This window comes from Elephas maximus, chromosome 1, assembly GCF_024166365.1.
Source record: "Elephas maximus indicus isolate mEleMax1 chromosome 1, mEleMax1 primary haplotype, whole genome shotgun sequence".
NCBI lineage: Eukaryota > Metazoa > Chordata > Mammalia > Proboscidea > Elephantidae > Elephas > Elephas maximus.
The window spans coordinates 103,549,802-103,576,917 of NC_064819.1; the positions used below are offsets into that span (position 1 = coordinate 103,549,802).

General features: G+C 38.4%; 1 protein-coding gene across 5 annotated transcripts in view; it reads right to left on the reverse strand.

The window, feature by feature from the left end:
- Positions 1 to 27,116, reverse strand: part of KIF6 (kinesin family member 6) — a 560,205-nt gene that overhangs the window by 332,892 nt on the left and 200,197 nt on the right. For 3 of the 5 annotated variants that reach the window (XM_049891330.1, XM_049891323.1, XM_049891338.1), the window contains 4 exons: positions 23,161 to 23,367; positions 12,675 to 12,818; positions 11,657 to 11,743; positions 4,008 to 4,111 (listed from right to left, as the gene is read on the reverse strand). In XM_049891330.1, coding sequence (XP_049747287.1) covers positions 4,008 to 4,111; positions 11,657 to 11,743; positions 12,675 to 12,818; positions 23,161 to 23,367 — 542 coding nt within the window. Of the gene's footprint in view, positions 1 to 4,007; positions 4,112 to 11,656; positions 11,744 to 12,674; positions 12,819 to 18,358; positions 18,378 to 23,160; positions 23,368 to 27,116 lie in introns of those variants that run through there. The other 2 variants (XM_049891344.1, XM_049891334.1) reach the window with 2 other exon arrangements.

A 27,116-nucleotide genomic window follows, 5' to 3' on the forward strand; every position in this document is an offset into this window, starting at 1 on the left:
GTGCCACTCTGCTATTTCACTAAAAGGTGATCTTAGGAGATAGGTTTAGTTCTAGGTTTAAAGAGTGTTTCAAGGCAATAGTCTTAGGGAGTATTCTGTTCTCTACTATTCCAGTTTATCTGGCTTTTTCTAAATAAGAATTTCAGTTCTTCTCCATATTTTTCTCCCATTCTATCCAGGACCAACTATTGTGGCCCTGGTCAGAATGGTCAGTGGTGGTAGCCAGGCACCATCTAATTTTTCTGGTCTCAGAATAGATGAAGTTGTGGCTCTTGTAGACTTGTTTCTTCTCTGTGCTTTTTGGTTACCTTCTTACTGTTTTGCTCCTGGTGAGTAGAGACCCGTAGTTGTGTCTTAGATGGCTGCTTGCAAGCTTTTAAGATGTCAGATGCTACTCACTTCACTAGGATGCAGATCATGATTTTTGCGAACTATGTTATGCCTACTGATGAGTTGTCCCATGAGACAATTGTCCTAAGTCTTTGAACCCAGAAAACCAGTGTTGGAAACTGGTTATGCCTGAGGAGTATCCATATTTGTGTATTCAATGAATATATGTGCCTGCACCCACATATTTGTATTTACACGTGGGCACTGGGTTTTTTTTTTTTTTTTTTTTTATACTTTGGAAACCCTGATGGTGTAGTTGTTAAGAGCTAAGGCTGCCAATCAAAAGGTCAGAAGTTTGAGTCCACCAGGCACTCCTTGGAAGCCCTATGGGGCAGTTCTACTCTGTCCAATAGGGTCACTATGAGTTGGAATTGACTCAGTGGCAATGGGTTTGGGTTTGGTTTTAGTTTACAGACACTTCTAGGAACTTTGGTGGTACAGTGGTTAAGAGCTATGGCTGCTAATCAAAAGGTCAGCAGTTTGAATCCACCAGCTGATCCTTGGAAACCCTATGGGGCAGCTCTACTCTGTCCTATAAAGTCGCTATGAGTTGGAATCAACTTGACGGCAAAGGGTTTGTCTTTATAGATACTTCTATCTGTTCTCACCTATGTGGACATCTGTACCTACCCATATTCTAATTTGCTTATACCCATCCATATGTGCTCAAATGCTCATTATTACTTTGGTTGTGCTGTATGACTCTTTTCTTTTAAACTTTCTATTTCTTAATCTTTTTCTTCTTGATCATCTGGAAGAATTCCTTAGCCTTTACATACCTAGCTCACTAATTTGCCTCTCAGTTTTTTAATTCTGCTATCGAGCAATCTCATTAAGTTCTTAATGACAAAAATTGTGTTTTTTTCATTTCCAAGATCTCTTTTTGATTGTATTTTATAAGAATCAAGCGAGATTCCGTGCTTGTTTCATGAATGCAATACCATTCTTTATTTCTCTAAGGACATAAACCAGTCTTCTGGTAAAGTTCAGTTCTGAAGTCCTCTATGCTGTAAATTCTTGTTCTTGTTTCTCTCAGTGTTGGCAGACTTCATATTTCTAGTCATCCCAGCTTGCGAACTCACCTCAGCTATCTCAGCCTGGGCGGCTAGCCTGGTGTGAGGAGCTGAAGCAGATGTGGGAGGTTGTGCTCCATGCTGTTTTCAGTGAGAATGGGGGGGGGGGGGGCGGGTGGTGGGCTGAGGGTGGGCAGAGCACTGTGTTTGGCTGCACGTCACTAGCTGACCTTCAGAGGTTATCTGGTTCCTCTTTGTCCTGGACATCATCAGCTACCTGGGGCCCTTCCCTGTCTCTACATGCTAAGTACTGACCCACTAGGTGGAAATGGGAAGGAGGAGTACACAGGGTTAATAGGGCAACTGCTCCTAATACAATAGCTTAGCCAAAAGCTAGCTGGCTGTTTCTAGCCCTCTCCTGTGTCAGGGTCCTGGTACTTCCAGACATGGAACCTTCATGGTGATACACCCATGTCCTAGTCTATCCTTTCCTCTTAGCTGTCTCATCTCCACCTTTCAGTTTCTCAGTTGTTTCTTGAAGCTTCTAGTCTCTTAAGGAGTCCCCTTCTTATTTTTGGTTGTGGTTAGAGATTCATGTGTTTCTTTATATCAGTTCTATAATTTCCAAGATTTGGTACAGGGAAGGGAACCTGCGGCATGTACTTACTGAGTTTCACATTTTGAAAACACCATATTCAGAATCTTACCCTTAAACTGAGCCACTTAAGTAATACTTAATATATACAGTATATATAGAAGTTAGTGAAAACACTGAAGATTTTATGGTCCTTATTTGATATGCTGGTCATTTCCCTGTTTGCTCTTAGATCCAGTTTCCATCCTTCTGCTCTATGACTCTACACCACAGGAAACTACATTCTCTGGCTCCTTCAACTACTGGATTCTAGGTAAGTTCAGCTAATGTGAGGCACTGGTGGAAGGTTGCACGGTGGGATAAAAGGAAAAACCAGGGGTCCCCCTCCCCTTGAATGAGGTCATAGATAGCACCTGTGGTCTACTACGGCCCCCGCTCCTATCAGAGGACATTCATTATGGTCTAGCTTCTGCTGGTCAGCTCTATCTCTGAGGCTTTGGTAACACCCATCTTCTTCCACTGTCCCTCTAGCTCTAGGAGTTTAGGATGTTCCTGCTGTTATTGATCTCTGGAGTACTGCATCATTCCCTGTTTAGCTTCTCAGCAATACTATCTCCTGTGTTGAAAAGTCTAGAATGGTTTTGTTTTTCTGGCTGGATACTAACTTGGAGATCAAAATTCTGAAGTGAGATCTTCAAAGATAATAATTGGTAAGTTCCTTTTTGTAGGCGAGGGGAGCACCATAGTGAAGGAATTCTCATTTCCAATTTCTCAGTATCTAAAGTATCCCAAGTTACTGCAAAGAATAACATGAAATTCTCAAAAATGGAATTTTGGCAATATATTTCACATTAACTGCAAATATGCCACAAAGCAGTCTTTTGGAGGAAAGCCTTAGGGGACTATTGTATTATTAAGCACAGTGTCCTAGAATTAAAGGAGCCCTCGTGGTGCAATGGTTAAGTGCTCAATTGCTAACCGAATGGTTGGAGGTCTGAACCCACCAGCTGCTGTGGGAGAGAAAGATGTGGCAGTCAAGCACCGTAAAAATTACAGCCTTGGAAACCCTATGGGGCAGTTCTACTCTGTCCTGCAGGGTCGTTTTGAGTTGGAATTGATTCGACAGCAGTGGGAAGAATGAAAGCTACAAATATAATAGAAGCTTTGCTTAAGACTTCTAAGCTCTAGACATACCTCTGGGGGCAGTCATAAAATAGTTTAAAGAAAACAAATTTTATTGTTTCTATTATTTACCATTTCCTCTGCTGAGGGAGGGCAAGGTGAAATGGCGGTATACCTTTAGAGAAATCTTGCATGGCTCAGTTTCTTCTTTGAAAACAGAAAATGTTACTGCTTTTTAAGCCTGGTCCGTTATTACCACTCCACAAGTGCTTAATATGCAGCAGAGAAAGCCCACCATTGTGGCTCACGATCAGAGAGGGATGAAAGCTACACCGTGCCACCCATATGCCACATGGCTGCAAATCTAAAGGCTCTGAAAGATGCTGCATTTGTATAAATCCCTGAATACCTGCTTTCATTCCCATTTCAAGTGTTTGAACTATAATATATGGGCCATCTATTTATTAAAGGAGAGAGCTTACTTTGGCATGGGATAAATTGGTGCTTGCAGTAAGATGCTGTTTAATACAAAGGACGTTTCTTGAATTTCTTTCAGATCTGAGATCCACAGCTTAAGAGTGTTTGGTGTATGTGTTTTAAAGTTGCATGACTATTATACAATCTCTTTTCTCAGCTGGCATGAGAAGGATATTCCCATCCTCTCTATGCTCTGTTCTTTACTTCCTCAAAGCTGAGGCGGCAAAAACACTGCCAGCCTTATCCAGCTTTTCATGGAAAGCCGCCACTCTTAACTGGCGCCTAAATGCAATTTCAGACTGTCCCCAGAGACGTTCCTGCTTTGAGGTGAATTTATAACATTAGGGCCAACAAAGAAGTTAACACAAGCTTTCACTGTTAGAGAGAGAAAAAAAAGTCTGCAGGCTTACTGAATGAGCTCTGCTTCTGTGAGTCCCTCTGTCCTCTGCTCCCCAGTGACAATGGCTAGTTCATCCTTCAGTTCCTGTATTTCCTTCTGTAGACGTGTAATCACCTACAAATGGCAACGTGGGCGAGCAAACGTCAACTTCTCATTAAGGTAAACTTGGTGACAGAGAAGATACATCTTTTAAAATTATGAAATATTTTAAGGATACAGGAATGTATACTCCCATACCTACTAACTCAAAAAAACCTCCGACTCAGAGTGACCCTATAGTTGGAAAAGACCCACACATAACAGCTTTTTTAAATCTTAACATTTTGCCAAGATGGTTCCAGATTCTTTTCTCTTTAGTTCTTTTCTTTTTTAGCAAATACAACATCACTGATGTAACTGGAACCCTCTTGTGTAATTCCCCAATCCCTTTTCCCTTCCATCCTTCCTGGGGTGCTCACTATACTGCATTTAGTGGATATCATTTCCCTACATGTTTTCATGCATTTACTCCATATGTACGTATGGATCCATAAATACTGTATGATATCATTTTGTATGCCTTAAATTTCATGTAAATGTTATCATAACATATGTAATTGTAACTAGTTTCCCCCTACTTTATGTTTTTGAATTTATACATATTGTTTCATGTGGCTTTAGTTCATCCAGTTGTCATGAATATATAACATTGCAGTAAAGGAATGTATCACAATTTATTTATCTGTGTCTCCCGTTAAAGGGCATTTAGGTTTTTACTTTTGCCATGACAAATAATGCTGCTGTGAGCATTATCATAAATCTCTTTGGACACACGTGCGGGTGTTTCTATAGTGCGTACCTAGAACTAGAATTGGTTAGTTGTACAGTATGTGCATTTTCCTCTTCTGTGTATTGTTAAATTGCCCTTCAGAGTGGTTGTACAAATTTACATTCGCACCAGCTATATTTGCAAGTTCCTGTTTCCCCCACATCCTTGCCACTGTGTGGTATTAATAGGCATTTTAATTTTGCCAATCTGGTCCATGTAAAACAGGATCTCATTTTAGTTTTAATTTGCATTTTCCTGATTATTAGTGAGGTTGATCATCGTATATTGGCTGTTTGGGTTTCATTTTTGGGAATTATTTATTCATATTCTTGCCCATGTTTCAATTAAATTGCTTAAGTTGATTTTCTTTTCCTTATTTATTTTCAAACGTCTTTATATATTCTGAATGTGAATCCTTTGCTAGTTTTATGCAGTGGACACGCTGGCTCCCAACCTACGGCATGTTTGACACTCTGTAGTGTTCTTTTTGTTAAATGAAAGCTTTAAATTTCAATGTAATCTAATTTATCAACTTCTTGTTTTACGAGCTGTACTTCTGTGTCTTCTTAAGGAAAATCTGTCTTAAGGACACAAAATCATTCAAACATTTTCCTATATATGGTTTTAAAGCTTTGCTTTTTCAATTTAGGTGGATTTTATTTTGTATAAGGTATGAGATAGCAATCTAATTTTATTTTATTTTTCTTATATGGCTAACCATATGAGATTTACAATTATAATTCTATTATATAACACGTTTTCAGATAAGAATACGACTGTTTCTGGGCTATCAGTTGAAAATATTTTTAATTTGACTATACGGATGCCAATACCACACTTCTATTTACTGTATCATAAGAAATTTGGCATCTAGATGGGACAAGTTCCTTCCATCTTATTCTTTCTCAGAACAGACTTGGCTATTCTTGGCCACTTGCTCTTCCATATAAATTTTAGACCCAGCTTGCTTAACTACCAAAGCGTACTCAAATTTTAACTGGAATTGCATTGAATTAAAAGATTAATTTGGTAAGACTTATCAAATTAATGATACTGAATCATTCTATCCATGAACATGGTATAGTTATTCTCTGATCCCTTTCAATACAGATTTATAATTTTCTTTATATCTTTAAAATTTACAATTTTAAAGACAAATATCTTATATGTCTTTAACTAGGTTTAAAAGTTTTTGCTGTTATTATAAATGAAATGTTTGTAAAACTGCATTTTCTCATTGTTGGCTTATGTGGTATAGGAAGATAATTTTTAAATATGGGTTATATATCCAATGAAGAGCCCTGGCAGCACGGTGGTTAAGTGTTTGGCTGCTAACCAAAAGGTCAGCAGTTCTAATTCACCAGCCGCTCTTTGGGAGAAAGATGTGGCAATCTGCTTCTGTAAAGATTAACAGCCTTGGAAACTCTTTGGGGCATTTTACTCTGTCCTACAGGATTGCTATGAGTTGTAATCAACTCAACAGCAGTGGGTTTGGTATGTATCTAATAAGTTTCTGAACTTTTTCTTGGTTCTGTTTATCATTAAATATTCTTAGATGTTCTATATAAACAATCAAATGGAATGTAAGTAATGAAAAATTTTTTTCCCCTTCTTTTCTAATCTTCATACATTGCATTTGTTTTTATTGTCTCATTGTCCTAGGTAGGACTTCCAAGAACAATGCTTAAGACAGTCCTGTTTTATTCCTTCTAACAGCTCACCTTTAAACATGATGTTTGCTGTAGGTTTTTGGTTATATTCTTAATCAGTTTAAGGATGTTCACTTATATCATAGTTTGATAAGTCTTTTAAAAGTATGGATGGATGTTTAATATTATTAAATGCTTTTTCTGCATCTAGTGAGATAATCATATAACTTTTGTAATCTTTGAATGTGATGAATCAACTTAATTCATGAAATCATTTTTCTAGCATGAACTATTTCATATATATGAAGGGACATAAAGAAAAATACGATGAACTCTCTTGTACCCACTACTTAGCTTAAGAAATAAGAACTCACAAACCCTTTTGAAGCTCTTACTCTTGTATAAAAAAACCAAACCTGTTGTCGTCGAGTTGATTTTGACTCACAGCGACCCTAGACAACAGAGAAGAACTGCCCATAGGGTTTCCAAGGAGCAGCTGGTGGATTCAAACTGTCAACCTTTAGGTCAGCAGCTGAGCTCTTTGCCATTGTGCCACCAGGGCTCCCACCCTTGTATAACAAACCCAAACCCAAACCCAAACCCAAACCCAAACCCAAACCCAAACCCAAACCCAAACCCAAACCCAAACCCAAACCCAAACCCATTGCTGTCAAGTCAATTCTGACTCAAAGCAACCCTACAGTACAGAGGAGAACCGGCCCATGGAGTTTCCAAGGGGCCGCTGGTGGATTCAAGCTGACAACCTTTCGGTTACCGCGTCACATAGACTTCCCTAATTCTCCATCACCATTATCCTGAATTTGGTGCTTATTTTTTCCATGGCTTTTTTCTTGGTTTATGCCATGATACCAGGTATCATTTTAATGATCTTATGATCATAATGAAAAATTCCTAAAACAAAAGTTAGCAGGATGAATCAAGTTTTTACTCTTCCTGGAACTTTGGCTCTACTCAAAACTTCACAAAAAACTATTGGGCCTTGTGATGGTTAAGATTGTGTGTCATTTTGGCTGGACCATGACTCTCAGGGTTTATATCACCCCCATGATGGGATCTGCTGTCAGTACCCAATCAGTTGAAAGGGAGTTTCCTTGGGTGTGAGGCCTGCAACTGATATAAGCAGATGTTTTGATTTTTGCCTACTTTGGATCCTGCAGCTGGCTTCTGTTTTTCTGACCTCTGGTTCTTGGGACTTGAGCTAGCAGCTTACCTGCTGATCTTGGGATTCGTCAATCTTCACAGCTTATGAGGAAGAACCCTGCTCTCTGACCTGCTGATTTTGGGTTCACCAGCCTCCACAGCTATGTGAATCAGGAGAAGCCTTTTGGTCTTGCCTGCTGATCTTGGGATTCATCAGTCTTCACAGCCTGTGAGCAAGAGCCCTGCTCTCCAATCCTCTGACCTTGGGTTCACCAGCCCTTTCAGCTACATGAATCAGGAGAAGCCTCTATCCTGATCCATGGATTTGGGATGTTCCAGCCTCTACAATCACATAAGCCATTTCCTTGATATAAACCTCTCTCTCTATATATATTTATATGCTTCACTGGTTTTGCTGCTCTAGATAACCCAGCCTAAGATAGGTCTACTGCATTCTTTCTTTCCTTCTCTTTCATTTTTTTTCTGATAGCTTTGTTACCATTGAGTCAATTTATTAGTTGTAGATTTATTTAGGTTTTTAAATTTCTTTTGAGTTGGTTTTGGTGTTATACTTTTCTAGGAAATTGGCTATTTTGTTGAAGTTTCAAATTTATTGGTCTAAAGTAATTCAAAATAGTCTGCTATTATTTTAAAATATCTTCTGTATCTACAGTTATGTCCCCCTTTCATTCCAAATATTATTTTATCTATTTGTGCCTTCTTTTTTTAAATCAATCTTTCCAGATATTTGTTTATTTTGTTAATCTATTAAAAAAAATTCAAGTTTTGTTGTTTCTTTCCACTGTATCTTTATGTTGATTTTTGTTTTCCTTCATTTTTGCTCTTTTTAATTTTTGTCTTTTTACTATTTGGGGTTTACTTTATTGTTCATTTTCTATTTTCTTGACTTGAGGGTTACCAGATCCAGGGGGTTATATAAACTTGAACTTCAAACACATGTGAGGCAGAGCCTGGGATTTCAAATTTTCAGAGAAGCCCCCCTTTTTTTCCTACCTAGAGCCCAGGCTAAGGTAGATGAGCTTCCCTAACATCTCCCTATTTCAGTGGGTAGATTTTGCTCTGGTTCACCTTTTCACTATTGTTGGGAAGATGTCTTAGGTCCACACCCACTTTTCACTATTGTTGGGAAGGAGTCTTTGGTCCACACTCACTTTGCAAGGTCTTAGGACTTTGACTTCTTTTTGTTATAACCTCCTTCACCCCTCCACTCCAGAACAATTGTAGCCTCAGGTTTGTTTCTGGTTCCTGGAGAATCCCCTTACTTCCATCAACCTCAGATATGTGTTTTAAAAGATGTATGTTAAATTTTATAAAGGTGGGTTTCAGCTTATCTGGACCATATCAACAGGACCCAAAAGGTCCAAAGAACGTGATGCTGAGTATTTCAAACATGTCATTACTCCTAGAATTTAAATGCACAGGGTTGAGTGGGTTTTGTTTGTTTCTTTTCAAAAACATTCTTGGAATCATCAAGTTATGCAGCATGAAAATTCTTAGACAAGGGCTATATGAGTCATTCATTTAAGCCCTCTCTCTACTAAATTAATAATAGTGCCATATTTTCTACTTTTAGTAAGGCTTTCAAGGTCATATCTAACAACTAAATTATTTTTCTGTCTTATTGAATTGAAATCTCAAAACTAAGCCAAATTTTCATGGTTTTGAGATTATTACAACCGCACCTCCCATCAAATTACTACAGGCACTTATTCTGGAATTGGAGTTATCCTTAGATGATTTTGGCCCATTCCCAGTCACCACAGACTCTAACCCTGTTCACAGTTCTTTTATCACCTCATTCCTTTGAGGTACCAAAGGAATACTTGTAAAGAAAGCAAGGCAAATCCTTGGTGATCCAAATCATATGAATCCGGCTCCATGTCTGCCATTATATTTTGGGAGTATAATATAGCAAATCCCACCCAAGTGGTGTCTTATATCATGGGTGGTTTTGAGGATTAATTTCCATCTCTCACTTGTGCTTCAGACAAGCTCCACATGTAGACGAATTAACAGTAATGTCAGTGTTTAGAAGCAATTATAAAAGACACCAGGAAACAACACTTGTCAATTACCAGATTATTTTGTACCAGGAAGACCTCAACATTTGTTCAATTATTAGCTATTAGCTTTTGACTCCTGATTTCTCTCTTTTTTTAAAATCTCTCAGAGACCTACATCAAGCACATGAAAATCCCTACCTTTCTTCAAATTCCTCAAGTTCCTTCAAAGAAATGTCTTCCGAATCAAATTTAAAGGAAAAAAAAAAAAACCCAAATGTACGCTTGTTTTCTTTGAATTATGAACTAATTTTTATCTTCAGACTAATGACTCTGTGATTGTCTTTCTCACTGTGTACAGTTATGCTATAAGGGTACTGGCAGGGTAGGGACAGCAGAAGAATTTATCCAAAGAGTTCAATTCCACTTGACTCATGCCTTTGAATTCTGCCCCCCCTTTTCCAACTGGGGCACTATATGTGCTGGTATCTGACTAAGGCTGTTCTGGAAATAGATCCTGCATCACCTATTGGTTTCTCCAGAAGAGAATTCCATCAGGGGAGCTTGGTGCTCCCTGTAATGATCAAGATAAAACAGATAGCCCCATTCTTCTTTTTTTCTTCCTTTTCCTCTACCCTTCAGTGGAATGATTTCAGGGGAGGAAGGGCAAACAATCAGGAGAAAGTAATTAATATAGACAACAAAAAATTTGAAAAATTTGTAAAGGAGGTACTATTGGTAAGATTTCACATCTTTTTTATAATGAAAACTACTAAGCTTACACCAGTTTATTTTCTACAGGAATTTTTAGAATAGCAGAATTATTTGAAAAATAATATAATCTAAATGATGGAATTTTACAAAATTGAAATATTTTATTTCATTATTTTCAATATTGACAAGAGTTGATAGTGTTGCATTTCATTTTATAGAAGCCTAACAAAATACAGAAAGGAGAAAATATTTGAATTTATAATGAGTAGCTAAGATTTTTTTTTAGCTAAGATGTGTAACTTAAAAATATTTTTCTTAAATAAAAGCACTTTGATAAAGCAGGACTCATTGTTATAAACTAGAAACTTTACTACTGACACATTGATCAAGCTCATTATTAATTTTTAAAAATCTTTAGAATAAGTAACGGGACAGTTATGCAAAGTATGGTTCTATTTAATAACATTTAGGACTTCTGTTTCTGTATAGCTTTCCTAAAAGATGGTCCATTTATAATTGTTTCCAGATGGCTAAACTGATTTTTTTGAAAGGCTAAGACCTGTGTACAATATAAGTATGAATATTATGAATGAATAAGGATACTGAAGAAGAATTGATACATATGCATTATGGTGTTGATGATGAATACTTAATATACTATGGATTGCCAGAAGAATGAACAAATCTGTCTTAGAAGTACAGCCAGAATCCACCTAAGAAGTGAAGATGGCGAGACTTCGTCTCACATAGTTTGGACCAGTCCCTGGAGAAGGATATCATGCTTGGCAAAGAGTCAGCAAAAAAGAGGAAGACCCTCAGCAAGACGGATTGACACAGTGGCTACAACAATGGGCTCAAGCACAGCAATAATTGTGAGGAGGGCACAGGACGAGGCAGTGTTTCGTTCTGCTGCACAGAGGGTCGCTATGAGTCAGAACTGATTCAATGGCATCTAACAACATTATTACGCTGTGTAAGTCCCCAGGAATCATGGCACACTTAACAGTGAAGCAATGGGGAACTGCAGTTAAGAGCACAGATTCTTGAGCCAGACTGTCAGGGTTTTCTACTTATCAGAACTAAGACCCTGTACAAGTTATTTAATATCTCAGTGCCTCAGTTTCATCATCTGTAAAATGGAGCCATAGATACTACCTACTCATAAGGCTGCTGTGAAGATTACATGAGTTAATAAATTTCAAGTACTTAGAACATTGTCTGGCACAGAGTAAGTGTCCCACAAACTTCAGTGAATCTTTGATATACTTTGACTTTTTTTTAACATAGTTAATCAAAAGTTGCTTACCAATCTGGGATCAATTTCTTCATTAAGAACAGCTTCATTCTTTATGAGCGCCACTCGTTGTGCAAATCTGCAGGTAGATATAGATTCCTAAGAAAGCAAAATATCTCCTTAAAACGTCATGGCATAGAGAGTGATTTCTCTCTAGATAAAACATAATTTTTGTTCACAGGAAAAAAATTAAGAAAAGATGCACGCCTAAAGAGTGATGTGGATAAAATATAATGAGGAAAAGACATGCCTCCAAATTAGGGAACTTTGCCCTAGAATATATATTTTTTTAATCAGATTTTTGTTTTGGCTTATTAAAAGATCAATGCCAAAACCATAGTACATCCCAAGGCCCTAAGCAGCAACTGTTTTGTGTTTTACAACCAATGATCTGTTAAACCCATACATATAAAATCATAATCATAGCGGGTACCATAATCCACAAACATAGAAGACTGCAAAATAAATATTTTTAACAAAAGGAAAGGCTTTTCAAAGCATCTTACAATGCACTCAGGACCTGCCTTGTTTTGAGAAGTCCCCTGGTGCTTCCTGTTTTCCTCTTTTGGAGAGTTTCTGCATCTGAAGTGCATAAAACATCAGCCGGTTCTAAAACTACCCAGGAAAGTCAGTCTAGTGCCAGACTCTGCAGTAGCATACTACGAGACACCCCTTAAGAATGTTTTCAAACTACCAAGATCTTAGAAATCAGGGGCGAAACCGAGCAGGAGAAGCTGATGGGTCACCTCTCTCATTTTTCTGGCAGAGGTGAGTAACCTACCAGCAGGCCCTCCAAAATCTGTGTATGAAGCATCTTCAAACCATCCTGTGCTACATGAAGTCAGTTCGTAAATGAGGTTATTATAATGCTGGCAAATAACCCAAAGCTGTGACCTTTGCATAGTATTTACCTCTGAAGGCATGTCCCAACCCAGCTGAAAAGGTGGAAACCCAACCAGGACCCTCAAGTCCATCTCATACATGAACAAGGAAAACCAGACTGAGATGTTCAATAAGAAGAACAACATACGTCAACATTCCTCTTCTCTAAAGAGATTGTGGCGATCATAGTCGTCATGCAGTTCCCTCCCAAACTGTCCCTTAGGACACTGGTCATCATGGAGTTCCTATAGGGGATGTGCGAACGGTGTTTTTCTGAAAGGGCAACGATAACCTGTGGTAAAGTAGAAAAATAATGGCATTACTTAGCAGAATATGCAGGTATGACAAACCAATGAGTCGAAATTGCAATAAATATACAAAAAGAAAAAATAACTAAATGCAGGGTGATCCCCAAACCTTGGGCTGCTGCTCCAACATGCCAAGCTTGTCCCCACATCAGAGCCTCTGAACTTGCTGCTCTTTCTACTGGAATGCTCTTACCCCAGATTTCATTCAGCTTCACGCTTCTCATCATTCAAATCTTTGCTCAAATTTTATCCCTTCACAAGGCTTTTCCCTAAATACTCTATCAAAAATGACACACCTCTCCCCAGCCTCTATTTTATTTCTCTTCTAGTATTCATCACTATTTGAATTTATATTTATTTATTTACGTGAGATTAGAATGTCCATCTATCTCACAGAAATGTTTTAAAGATCAAAAGAGATCATTTCTGGGAGAGCTTTTAGTAAAACACAAAAGTGTTTGGTGTTGTGGGGTTGTGTTCAGGCAATTTTCTTTAGGATCCCTTTCGAGGCTTATTTTAGGCATATAAGCCAGTCTTGTGCCATTTCGTTCAAAGAGGACTAGAAACAGGTATCTTACCAGCCCTAAAGGTAGGAGCAGGGAGCTTTAGGAATACCATAATAAGCCCAACCCATGTGGAGCAAATGCAGATCTTCAGAGTGCCCCAGGAACGGCAGGTATTTGGAAGAAAGTCAGAGGCAGACCCACTTTGTGGAGCTACTCTGAACTCTCTAAATTGGGCAGGAACCAAATTATCTTCTGAATGGTACATCACCTTACGGAGGTGGCCATACAATTTTTCTTTCTTTTTTTTTTTTGTTTACTTCCATTTTGGATTTCACGTGTGTACACAGTGAAGAATGTTTGCGAAGCCACTCTTTAAGTAACAGCATGAAACCTCATATTATGTTTAATAATATCTCCAAGTGTCTAGAGACTGTGTGTGGAACCAATAATTTGGTTTACTATTTAGTGTTAAAGAGATTTTCTTTGAAGGAGCTGAAAAGGACAAGGAAAATCATTCTCTGAAAACTGACAAAAATTCTGAGTGGTTACAACTGGCACTGGAACCATTAGTTTTTCTTCCATACACAACACAGTCAGCGGAAGCCAGGTGGAAACCGAAACTCTGAAAAAGTCCCGCTCATGCTGGAAAACCAGCTAAAAGCAGCCCTGTTTCTGATTTCTGAAGAAGTAGAGAGCAAACAATCTCCACTCTCAGTGGTTTCTCACTTGATGTTAGGGCCAACAGAGACCACGGGTCACACCAGGGGCACTCGCTGAGGTTTACAGTTAGAACAAGCATGCACACCTCCTTCCTTCTTCTCCCACGGACTCGACTTCTAAGGCCAAGGTGTACCCTGTCATTGTGGCTTAAAATGTTTTTGAGGAAAATTTTTGGAAAAAGTACTGCATGCAGAAGGAGGACTCCAAAACCAACAATACTCTGGCAAGCAGGAAGTTATTTACTTATGAGCATGAGAAGGTGCACTCAACTCAGAAGAAGTTGCACCCTGCTAGCAGGTGTGAGGTCTCAGTTAAGGCCAGGAGAACAACTGCAACTCTGCATGGAATTTCTATCACCAATTTGCACTAATAAATGTGAGACAGGTTACCAATTCCATCTTCATGGTATATACTGAAACTGAGACAATATAATTCATTAATGACACTTGGGTTTCGATTACAGCACTTACCTTACTGTATTGTAAGCATTTATTTCTTCATATGATTCGCTCTTTCCTGGATAATGTGACAGCACAGACTACTTCTCAGTCATACATTTATTCCCATTTCCTAGCATAACTCTTAGCACCCAGGGGACACTCAATCACAACTGGCTGAATGAATAAACGAAGGAATGAAGCTAATTAAGCTAAATTGTATTACACTCCCAGTCTAATTAGCCACAAGATAAAGTATTGTATAAAGAGAATTTAATTATAAAAGCCCCTGAATTATCTTATTTCATTAAGTGTCTGCCCACTCTTTTTATTATTCTTGTCCATATATATGTATTGGTTTTCTCTCACTCATCTGTTTCTATCTGCTCTGAATTCCAAAATTACTCTTCTACCCACCTTTTTTCTCTCTCTGGCAGCTACTCCCAGACTTCCTCAACCCACAGATCCATGTCCATATAATGGACATGTTCTTCCTTCCCCTCATGCAAGTTCCTCTCCATTATTCTCTGCTGGAACCTCAGTCTTGCCTGTGAAGGCACTTGTATATGAGTGCAAAGCGTTAACGACTACAGCGATGCACTGCGTGAATATGAAACAGGTGCATTACATTCAGAGAGCCCGGGATCAACGGCCTGGGCATATCTTTCAGACCCTGAGTGAGTCGATCCCCCTGGACTGGCACTATGGGCTGACAGCTTGCTTGGCCCGGCCAGTTCCCACTGCCTGACATACTCTCACGCCATCCTAGCCTGGCACACTCCCACTCATTCTTCAGGTCTCTGTTTAACATAATGTTCTGAATTCCCTCATTCTAGGTCATCCCCTATTACAAGCTCCTCTTATTTACTTTCTCTTCACAGCTCTCACCTGGATTCCAGCTATATATTTATGATGATTTATTTAATGCATGTCTTTCTACACCAGACCATGAGATCTTTGAGGAAAGGACTGTTTTCCATTTTGTTCACCACTGGGTTCTAGGCCTAACACAATTCTTGGTACATTATAGGGCCTTGCAAGTATTCGTTAAATAAATAAATTAGTTATATAGAATAAAATATATAGATACATAAATATATAGAATATCTATATAAATATATGAAGCCTGGCTTTTGCATTGGTTAAGAACTTGCTGTTAACCAAAAGTTCGGCAGTTTGAATCCACCAGCCATTCCTTGGCAACTTTATGGAGCAGTACTACTCTGTCCTATAGGGTCATTACGAGTCGGAATCGACTCAATGATAACAAGTTTGGTTTTTGGTACATATAAATATGGAATAAAAATAAAATAGTTATGTTTTATATACACATTTGAACCACCATGCATCTGTCAGTTTGTCATATTATGGTGGCTTGCATTTTACTGTGATGCTGGAGGCTATGCTGCCAGTGTTTCAAATACCAACAGGGTCACCTGTGGTGGACAGGTTTCAGCGGAGCTTCAAATGAAGACAGGTTAGGGAGAAGGATCCAGCAGTCTACTTCTGAACAAACTGGCCAGTGAAAACCTTATGAATAGCAGTGGAACATTGTTTGATATAGTGCCAGAAGATGAGCCCCCCAGGTTGGAAGGCACTCAAAATACACCTGCAGTCTGAAATTATCAAACATACAAAAAAGATGCATTGATAATTATTGGTAATTGAAATATGAAAGTTGGAAACAAAGAAGGAACAGAAGTTGGAAAATATAGCCTTCATGACAGAAACACCAGAGACCACATGATCGAATTTTGAAAGACCAAGAACTTATTCATTGCAAATACCTTTTTTCAACAACGTAATTGGCAACCATACACATGGATCTCACTGGATGGAAAACACAGGAATCAAATCGACTATATCTGTGGAAAGGGACAATGGAAAAGCTCAGTATCATCAGTCAGAACAAGGCCAGGGACCAACTGCAGAACAGATCATCAATTGCTCATATGCAAGTTCAAGTGGAAGCTGAAGAAAATTAAAACAAGTCCAAGAGAGTCAAAACACAACCTTGAGTATATCCCACCTGAATTTGGAGGCCATCTCAAGAACAGATTTGATGCACCAAAAACTAATGTCCAAACATCAGACGAGTTGTGCAATGACATCAAGCAAATCATATATGAAGAAAGCAAAAGGTCAGGAAAGAAAGAAGACAGGAAAAAAGAAAAGACCAAAATGGATGCCAGAAGAGACTCTGAAACTTGCTCTTGAATGTAGAGTAGCTAAAGCATATGGCAGAAATGATGAAGTAAAAGAGCTGAACAGAAGATTTCAAAGGGCAGTTCAAGAAGAGTATTATATTCAGAGTAAAGTATTATAATGACACTTGCAAAGCTCTGGAGTTAGAAAACCAAAAGAGAAGAACAAGTTTGGCATTTCTCAAGCTGAAAGAACTGAAGAAAAAATTCAAGCTTCGAGATGCAATTTAGAAGGATTCTAGGGGCAAAATATTGAATGACACAGGAAGCATTAAAAGAAGATGGAAGGAATACACAGAGTCACCGTACCAAAAAGAATTGATTGACATTCAACCATTTCTGGAGGTAGCATATGATCAAGAACCAATGGTACTGAAGGAAGAAATCCAAGCTGCACTGAAGGCATTGGTGAAAAACAAGGTTCCCGAAATTGATGGAATACCAATCAAGATGTTTTAACAAACAGATGCAGCGTGGGAAGCACTCACTTGCCTATACCAAGAAATTTGGAAGAAAGTCATCTGGCCAACCAAATGGAAGAGATCCATATTTGTATCCATTCCAAAGAAAGGTATCCAACAGAATGTGGAAATTATTGAACAGTATTATTAATATCACACGCAAGTAAAATTTTGAAGATAATTCAAAAATGGTTGTAGCAGTACCTCTCGGGGAACTGCCAGAAATTCAGGTGGGATTCAGAAGAGGACACAGAACAAGGGATATCATTGCTGATGTCAGATGAATCTTGGCTGAAAGCAGAGAATACCAGAAAAAATATTTACCTGTGTTTTATTGACTATGCAAAGGCATTCGACTGTGTGGATCATAACAAATTATGGACAACATTGCAGATACTGGGAGTTTCAGAACATTTAATTGTGTTCATGCAGAACCTGTATATATACCAAGAGGCAGTTGTTCGAACAGAACAAGGGGATATCGTGTGGTTTAAAATCAGGAAAAGTGTGTGTCAGGGTAGTACCCTTTTATCATACTTATTCAATCTGTATGGTAAGCAAATAATCTGAGAAGTCGGACTATATTAAGAAGAACAGGGCATCAGGATTGGAGGAAGACTTATTAACAACCTGCATTATGCAGATAACACAACATGCTTGCTCAAAGTGAAGAGGACTTGAAGCACTTACTGATGATCAAGGACCACAGCCTTCAGCATGGATGACACCTCAACATAAAGAAAATGAAAATTCTCACAACCAGACCAATAAGCAACATTATGATAAATGGAGAAAAGCTTAAAGTTGTCAAGAATTTCATTTTACTTGGATCCACAATCAACACCCTTGGAAGCAGCAGTCAAGAAATCCAACAACATATTGCATTAGACAAATCAGCTGCAAAAGACGTCTTCAAAGTGTTAAAAAGCAAAGATGTCACTTTGAGGACTAAGGTGTGCCTGACCCAAGCCACGATATTTTCAATTGCCTTGTATGCATGCAAAAGCTGGACAATGAATAAGGAAGACCAAAGAAAACTGACTCATTTGAATTATGGTGATGGCAAAAAATACATTTGAATTATGGTGATGACAAAAAATATTGAATATACCATGCACTGCCAAAAGAACGAACAAGTCTGTCTTGGAAAAAGTCTGTCTTTGGAAACAAAGATGATGAGACTTTGTCTCACGTACTTTGGACATGCCATCAGGAGAGACCAGCCCCTAGAGAAGGACATCATGCTTGGTGTGGTAGAAGATCAGTAAAAAGAGGAAGACCCTCAATGAGACGGATTGACACAGCAGCTGCAACAATGGGTTCAAACACAGCGATGACTGTGAGGATGGCACAGGACCGGGCAGTGTTTCATTCTGTTGTACATAGGGTCGTTATGAGTCAGAACTGACTCAACAGCATCTAACAAAAATAAGAACAACGTACATATATATTTATATAAAAATAAAAAATACATATTATTTATATGCTTATTTTATATATTTCTATAAAATATATATTGTTATATAAATGTATGTTTTATATATATATATGTTTTTTTTTAATTTTTATTAAGCTTCAAGTGAACATTTACCATTCCAATCAGTCTGTCACATGTAGGTTTACATACATCTTACTCCCTTCTCCCACTTGCTCTCCCCCTATTGAGTCAGCCCGTTCAGTCTCTCGTTTCGTGCCAATTTTGCCATCTTCCCTCTCTCTCTATCTTCCCATCCCCCCTCCAGTCAAGAGTTGCCAACACACTCTCCAGTGTCCACCTGATTTAATTAGCTCACTCTTCATCAGCATCTCTCTCCCCCCCACTGACCGGTCCTTTTCATGCCTGATGATTTGTCTTTGGGGATGGTTCCTGTCCTGTGCCATCAGAAGTTCTGGGGAGCACTGTCTCTGGGATTCCTCTAGTTGCAATCATACCATTAGGTGTGGTCTTTTAGTGAGAATTTGGGGTATGTATCCCATTGGTCTCCTGCTCCCTCAGGAGTTGTCTGTTGTGCTCCCTGACAGGGCAGACATCGATTGTGGCCAGGCACCAACTAGTTCTTCTGGTCTCAGGTTCATGTGGCCCTTTCTGTCTCTTGGGTTCTTAGTTGTCGTGTGACCTTGGTGTTCTTCCTTTGCCTTTGCTCCAGGTGGGTTGAGACCAATTAATGTATTTTAGATGGCCGCTTGTTGGCATTTAGGACCCCAGGCGCCACAATTCAAAGTGGGATGCAGAGTGTTTTCATAATAGAATTGTTTTGCCCATTGACTTAGAAGTCCCCTCAAACCAAGTTCCCCAGACCAGAGCCCCTGCTTCACTGACCTTTGAAGCTTTCATTTTATCCCGGAAACCTCTTTACTTTTAATCCAGTCCAATTAGGCTGACCTTCCTTGTTTTGAGTGTTGTCTTTCCCTTCACCCAAAGCAGTTCTTATCTACAGATTGATCAATAAAAAGCCCTCTCCCTCCCTCCCTCCCTCCTCCCTTTGTAACCACATAAGTATGTGTTCTTCTCCATTTTTTCTATTTCTCAAGATCTTATAATAGTGGTGTTATACAATATTTGTCCTTTTGCAACTGACTCATTTCGCTCAGCATAATGCCTTCCAGATTCCTCCATGTTATGAAATGTTTCAGAGATTCGTCACTGTTCTTTATCGATGCGTAGTATTCCATTGTGTGAATATACCACAATTTATTTACCCATTCGTCCGTTGATGGACACCTTGGTTGCTTCCAGCTTTTTGCTATTGTAAACAGAGCTGCAATAAACATGGGTGTGCATATATCTGTTTGTGTGAAGGCTCTTGTATCTTTAGGGTATATTCCGAGGAGTGGGATTTCTGGGTTGTATGGTAGTTCTATTTCTAACTGTTTAAGATAACGCCAGATGGATTTCCAAAGTGGTTGTACCATTTTACAATCCCACCAGCAGTGTATGAGAGTTCCAATCTCTCCGCAGCCTCTCCAACATTTATTATTTTGTGTTTTTTGAATTAATGCCAGTCTAGTTGGTGTGAGATGGAATCTCATCGTAGTTTTAATTTGCATTTCTCTAATGGCTAATGATCGAGAGCATTTTCTCATGTATCTGTTGGCTGCCTGAATATCTTCCTTAGTGAAATGTGTGTTCATATCCTTTGCCCACTTCTTGATCGGGTTGTTTGTCTTTTTGTGGTTGAGTTTTGACAGAATCATGTAGATTTTAGAGATCAGGCGCTGGTCTGAGATGTCATAGCTGAATATTCTTTCCCAGTCTGTAGGTGGTCTTTTTACTCTTTTGGTGAAGTCTTTAGATGAGCATAGGTGTTTGATTTTTAGGAGCTCCCAGTTATCTGGTTTCTCTTCATCATTTTTGGTAATGTTTTGTATTCTGTTTATGCCCTGTATTAGGGCTCCTAGGGTAGATCCTATTTTTTCTTCCATGATTTTTATCGTTTTACTCTTTATGTTTAGGTCTTTGATCCACTTGGAGTTAGTTTTTGTGCATGGTGTGAGGTATGGGTCCTGTTTCATTCTTTTGCAAATGGATATCCAGGTATGCCAGCACCATTTGTTAAAAAGACTATTATTTCCCCAATTGACTGACACTGGTCCTTCGTCAAATATCAGCTGCTCATACGTGGATGGATTTATATCTGGATTCTCAATTCTGTTCCATTGGTCTATGTGCCTGTTGTTGTACCAGTACCAGGCTGTTTTGACTACTGTAGCTATATAATAGGTTCTGAAATCAGGTAGGGTGAGGCCTCCCACTTTCTTCTTCTTTTTCAGTAATGTTTTGCTTATCCAGGGGTTCTTTCCTTTCCATATGAAATTAGTGATTTGTTTCTCTATCCCCTTAAAGTATGACATTGGTATTTGGATTGGAAGTGCGTTATATGTATAAATGGCTTTTGGTAGAATAGACATTTTTACTATGTTAAGTCTTCCTATCCATGAGCAGGGTATGTTTTTCCACTTAAGTATGTCCTTTTGAATTTCTTGTAGCAGAATTTTATAGTTTTCTTTGTATAGGTCTTTTACATCCTTGGTAAGATTTATTCCTAAGTATTTTATCTTCTTGGGGGCTACTGTGAATGGTATTGATTTGGTTATTTCCTCTTTGGTGTTCTTTTTGTTGATGTAGAGGAATCCAAGTGATTTTTGTATGTTTATTTTATATCCTGAGACTCTTCCAAACTCTTCTATTAGTTTCAGTAGTTTTCTGGAGGATTCCTTAGGGTTTTCCATGTATACGATCATGTCATCTGCAAATAGTGATAGCTTTACTTCCTCCTTACCAATCTGGATACCCTTTATTTCCTTGTCTAGCCTAATTGCCCTGGCTAGGACTTCAAGTACGATGTTGAATAAGAGCGGTGATAAAGGGCATCCTTGTCTGGTTCCCGTTCTCAAGGGATGTATATATATTTTTGGAGCCCTGGTGGCACAGTGGTTAAGAGCTTGGCTGCTAACCAAAAGGCTGGCAGTTCGAATTTATCAGCTGCTCCTCGGAGATCCTATGGGGTGGTTCTATTCTGTCTCATAGGATCACTATGAATCAGAATCGACTAGACAGCAATAGGTTTTTTTATACACGTTTATACAGAAAATCATAGCTACCAAGACTGCCAATGTTATAAGAATTTTGCAGAGAAGACATGTGGGAAGAGGAATAGTTTTAATAACGAGCAGCAGCTTGCAAAGGTTGTGCAGAACAAAGATAAAAAGGATTTGGGGCAGAACATTTCTCTTGAGTGATTACAACTGGTTGAAAGTCTAATTCAACTGATGAATATAATTTTGTATGAACAGATGGATATAATGGGAATAAAAACGGATAGTGCTACCATCTGAAACAAGCAGGTAGATTTTTCTGAAATAAAGCACTTTGAATATAGTTCATTATGCCTTCATATCAATGTTCTATGAGTGTTCTATGAAGTAAAAAGCTCAGTTTGGCATAAGAAGCGCATGAGAGAGCTCAGGAATGCGACTCTTGTCAGAAACACTACCCTCACCTGAAAGCCATGCAGGCTTTAATCACTGGGTACTGCGTTGCTGGGACTCATTTGGTCAGAGCCTACCTGTGCATCTTGTTCAGACAGAGCTACCTTAGGTTTCTTTCCATCTGCTTTTCAGCCAGCTTGACCATTACAAAGCATTGAGGATAAGGACATCAGTCTCAAAAGGGTTCATTAGGCAGCCCAAAACAGCTTTTTTATTTTCTCAAACCTTTTGGCTTCAACATTCATTAACAACCCTCAGTCTCACCAATATACTCCGTACTTCCACACTCCGGTTTCTGATAATGTTTCTCTCTCTCTCTTTTTTTAGCATTTGGAAGTAGTTGCCACCTTTAACATTCAACTCACAGCACTTATAATCACAGAGCAGAAAAGAACTTGAGAGCTCCATCAAATTCAATCCACTCATTTTCAAGATCAGCATTTTTTTCCTGGAAGACTTACTTGGCTAAATTCAGATAAGCTTTATCTGGCCCTGGAGTTAAATTCAGAAAATAAAAATGGAGCATGGACTGGGTGGATTATAGTGAACTTGGAGTAGGGGAAGAGAAGCTATAGAAGGTAAAAGGAACCTTTGTAGGACTAAAATTACCAACTAGATGAAGTCACCAGAAGCTGAAAAAATATTGGTCATCTCTAAGTTATGTTCCCATAGCTAATCTATTTGTCTGAAAAAAGAGCCACGAGAGGCCATTTATAACCTATATTTATACCCATTACTAATTTTACAATAAACCATAGTGAGAAAAAGCATAGGTTTGGAGCTAATCAAATCCAGGTTCAAATCCTAACTCCAACACAATTTGGGTAACCATGAGAATTTACTGAGCCTGAGTTTCAAATTTCATAAAATGGGAATAATAACAGACACCTACAGCATGGGGCTGCTGAGGTGTTTACATGAAATGGCAAATACAGAATGCTACCGAACGCCTGACGCATCGTATGTGCTAAACAGTCACTATAGTTACATCCCATTCTGTCCATTTTACCTGTTCTAAGTAATGTAGTGACAGGTTGATATACTTGGCCTCTGTTAGAAGCTGGCCCCCTACTCCAGTCTTTGCAACTCTCTCTGAACCAGCCAGGTCAACCAAATGGAGTTTGGCATGACGGACCGTTGCAGATCCTGGTTCTTTGCTTGATAAGTGAATAGTAAAAATGCAGTGGGAGCGAGTTGAAGCTTGGTTCATAGGAGTCTATAAAAAGAAATTGCAAAACACAAATAATTTGAAAGATGAGAATTTTGAAGAATACCAACAGATTTAAATTTATATTTCTAATGATAAGGCGTTTCCCATGAAGTCAACATTGTCAAAGAGAGCAAAACCACTTGTAGCTGAGGCCCTTAAATTGAGTTCTTTCCAATACATTACCACCTGAATGACTGACAACAGATGTGGATGGGATGGTTAGAAAGGATAAAGTTAGAAAGAAGTTATAATAAGGTCAACTTTGGATCCTCTTACCAATATAATAACTTCATCTCATTATGTGGCTACAATCCATACCTTACTTAACTTTGGCTAGCTATATTGAAAATGCTTAATATTAATTCAAAGGGAAGGTGAGAATGTATGTATCAAGAGAATTCATTATCACAATCATAAAGACAATTTGAAGACAAGGATGCCCATATCACTGCTACAACTCAAATTGAACTGTAAGTTGTAGCCAATGTAATAAAAATAAATAAATAGATAAAAGAAGAAGAAAGAAAGAAATACATGGCATAACAATAGGAAAAGAAGAGATTAAAATACCATTATGTACAGAAAAGACGGTGGACTACATTTAAAATGCAAGAGCATCTACAAACTATTAAGAACTAAAAAAGTTTAGCAGGGTTGCCAGATGTAAGAACAGTATACAATATTAATGAACTTCTAATAGCCCAGGAATTAATTAATTAATCAGAAAATACATAATGGACTATGAGGTAACAAGGTATTAATCTTAAAAAGACTTGAAATTTATAGGGAAAATGATATATATTAAAAGACACAAAAAGAAAACCTGAATAAATGGAGTGATATACAAGAATATACTATCATGGGTAGAAAAGCTCCAAATTTATGTATTAATCTCAATATAATAGCCCATACATTCAATGCAATTATAATGAAAATACTACAGATGTTGCTTGTGGAACAAGACAAACAAATTGATTCTAAAATCATATGGAAGACCAAATATTCCAAAAATTGCAAAAAAGCAACTCTGTGAAAGAAGAACAAGCAAATGGGGACATGCTCTGCCATAAATAAAGGTATATCATAAAGCCATAGTAGTTAACACAGTGTGGTACTGTTGCAGGAATAGATAGCGTAGATCAGTGAAAGGGGATGTGCTCATATAGGACCTCTGTATAGGATAGAAGTGACAGCTTACTACAATGGGGGAAAGGATGGGCTAATTAATAAATGGTGCTGGAATACCTGGATAGTCATCTTTTAAAAAACTTTTTTATTATTTTTTATTTATCACTTTTTTATTGTACTTTAGATGGTTTACAGAACAAACTAGCTTCTCATTAAACAATTAGTGCACATATTGTTCTGTGACATTGGTTACCAATCCCACGACATGTCACTCTCCCTTTTCGACCTTAGGTTCCCTATTACCAGCTATCCTGTCACCTCCTGCCTCCTCATCCTTGCCCCTGGGTTGGCGTGCCCCTTTAGAATCATTTTGTTTTATGGGCCTTTCTAATCTTTGGCTGAAGGGTGAACCTCAGGAGTAACTTCATTACTGAACTAAAAGGGTGTCTGGGGGGCCACACTCTTTGTTGGGGTTTCTCCAGTCTCTGTCAGGCCAGTAAGTCTGGTCTTTTTTTGTGAGTTAGAATTCTGTTCTACATTTTTCTCCAGCTCTGTCTGGGGCCCTCTATTGTGATCCCCACCAGAGCAGTCAGTGGTGGTAGCTGGGCAACATCTAGTTGTACTGGACTCAGTCTGGTGGAGGCTGTGGTAGTTGCGGTCCATTAGTTCTTTGGGTTAATCTTTCCCTTGTGTCTTTGGTTTTCTTCATCCTTCTTTGCTCCAGACGGGGTGAGACCAGTGGAGTATCTTAGATGGGCGCTCACAAGCTTTTAAGATGCCAGATGCTACTCACCAAAGTAGAATGTAGAACATTTTCTTTATCAGCTATGTTATGCCAGTTGAGCTAGATGTTCCCTGAGACCATGGTCCCCACAGCCCTCAGCCCAGTATTTCGGTCCCTCAGGGAGTTTGGATGTATCCATGGAGCTTCCATGACCTTGCCTTGGACAAGCTGTGCTTGTATTGTGTACTGTCTACCCTTCACTAGTTACCACTCATCTATTGTCTTTTTAGTGTTTTTCCATCCTCATCCCTCTTCTCCTTCATAACCATCAAAGATTGTTTCTTTTTGTGTGTAAACGTTTTCATGAGTTTTTATAGTAGTGATCTCAGGCAATATTTGTCCTTTTGTGATTGACTTATTTCACTCAGCATAATGCGCTCCAGATTCATCCATGTCGTAAGATGCTTCACAGATTCATCATTGTTCCTTATCGTTGCATAGTACTCCATTGTGTGTATCCACCATAACTTGTTTATCCATTCATCTGTTGATGGGCATCTAGGTTGTTTCCATTTTTTGCTATTGTGAACAATGCTGTAGTGAATATGGGTGTGCATATGTCTGTTTGTGTGACAGCTCTTACTTCTCTAGGATCTATTCCTAGAAGTGGGATTGGTGGATCATATGATATTTCTATTTCTAGCTTTTTAAGGAAGTGCCATATCATTTTCCAAAATGGTTGTACCATTTTGCATCCCCACCAGCAATGCATAAGAATTCTAATCTCCCCACAACCTCTCCAATATTTGTTATTTTTGGGTATTTTTTGATTTGTACCAGTAATGTCAGGGTGAGATGGTATCTCATTGTGATTTTGATTTGCTTTTCTCTAATGGCTAGTGATCATAAGCACTTCCTCATGTGCCTGTTAGCCACTTGAATGTCTTCTTTGGCGAAGTGTCTGTTCATTTCCTTTGTCCATTTTTTAAATTGGATTATTTGTCTTTTTGTTGTAGAGGTGTTGGATTTTTCTGTAGATTTTAGAGATTAGACCTTTGTTGGATTTGTCATAGCCAAAATTTTTTTTCCCAGTCTGTAGGTTTTCTTTTCACTCTTTTGGTGCAGTCTTTTGATGAGCATAATTGTTTAATTTTTAGAAGATCCCAGGTATCTAATTTATCTTTTGGAGTTTGTGTGTTTTTAGTTATGGTTTGTATCCTGTTAATGCTGTGTATTAGGGCCTCTAGTATGGATCCTATTTTTTCTTCTATGATCTTTATAGTTTTTGGTGTTATATTTAGGCCTTTGATCCATTTCGAATTAGTTTTTGTGTATGGTGTGAGGTATGGGTCCTGTTTCATTTTTTTTTTTTTCCAGATGGACATCCAATTTTGCCAGCGCTAATTGTTAAAAAAAACTGTCTTTTCGCCATTTGATGGGCTTTGGGTCCTTGTCAAAGATCAGGTGACTGTAGGTGGATGGATTCACATCTGGGTTCTCAATTCTGTTCCATGGGTCAATGTATCTGTTGTCGTACCAGTACCAGGCTGTTTTGACTACTGTAGCCGTGTTCTGAGGTCAGGTAGTGTGAGTCCTCCTACTTTCTTATTCTTCAATAGTGCTTTTACTTATCTGGGGCCTCTTTCCTTTCTGAGTGAAGTTAATGATTAGTTTTTTTCATCTCTTTAAAGAATGCTGTTGGTATTTGGATTGTGATTGCACTATATTTATAGATTGCTTTGGGCAGAATTGACATTTTCATAATGTTGAGTCTACCTATCCATGAACATGATATGTTTTTCCATTTATGTAGATCTCTTTTGGTTTCTTGCAATATAGTGTTTTGTAGTTTTCTTTGTATGGGTCTTTTTAATCCCTGGTTAGATTTATTTCTAATTAATGT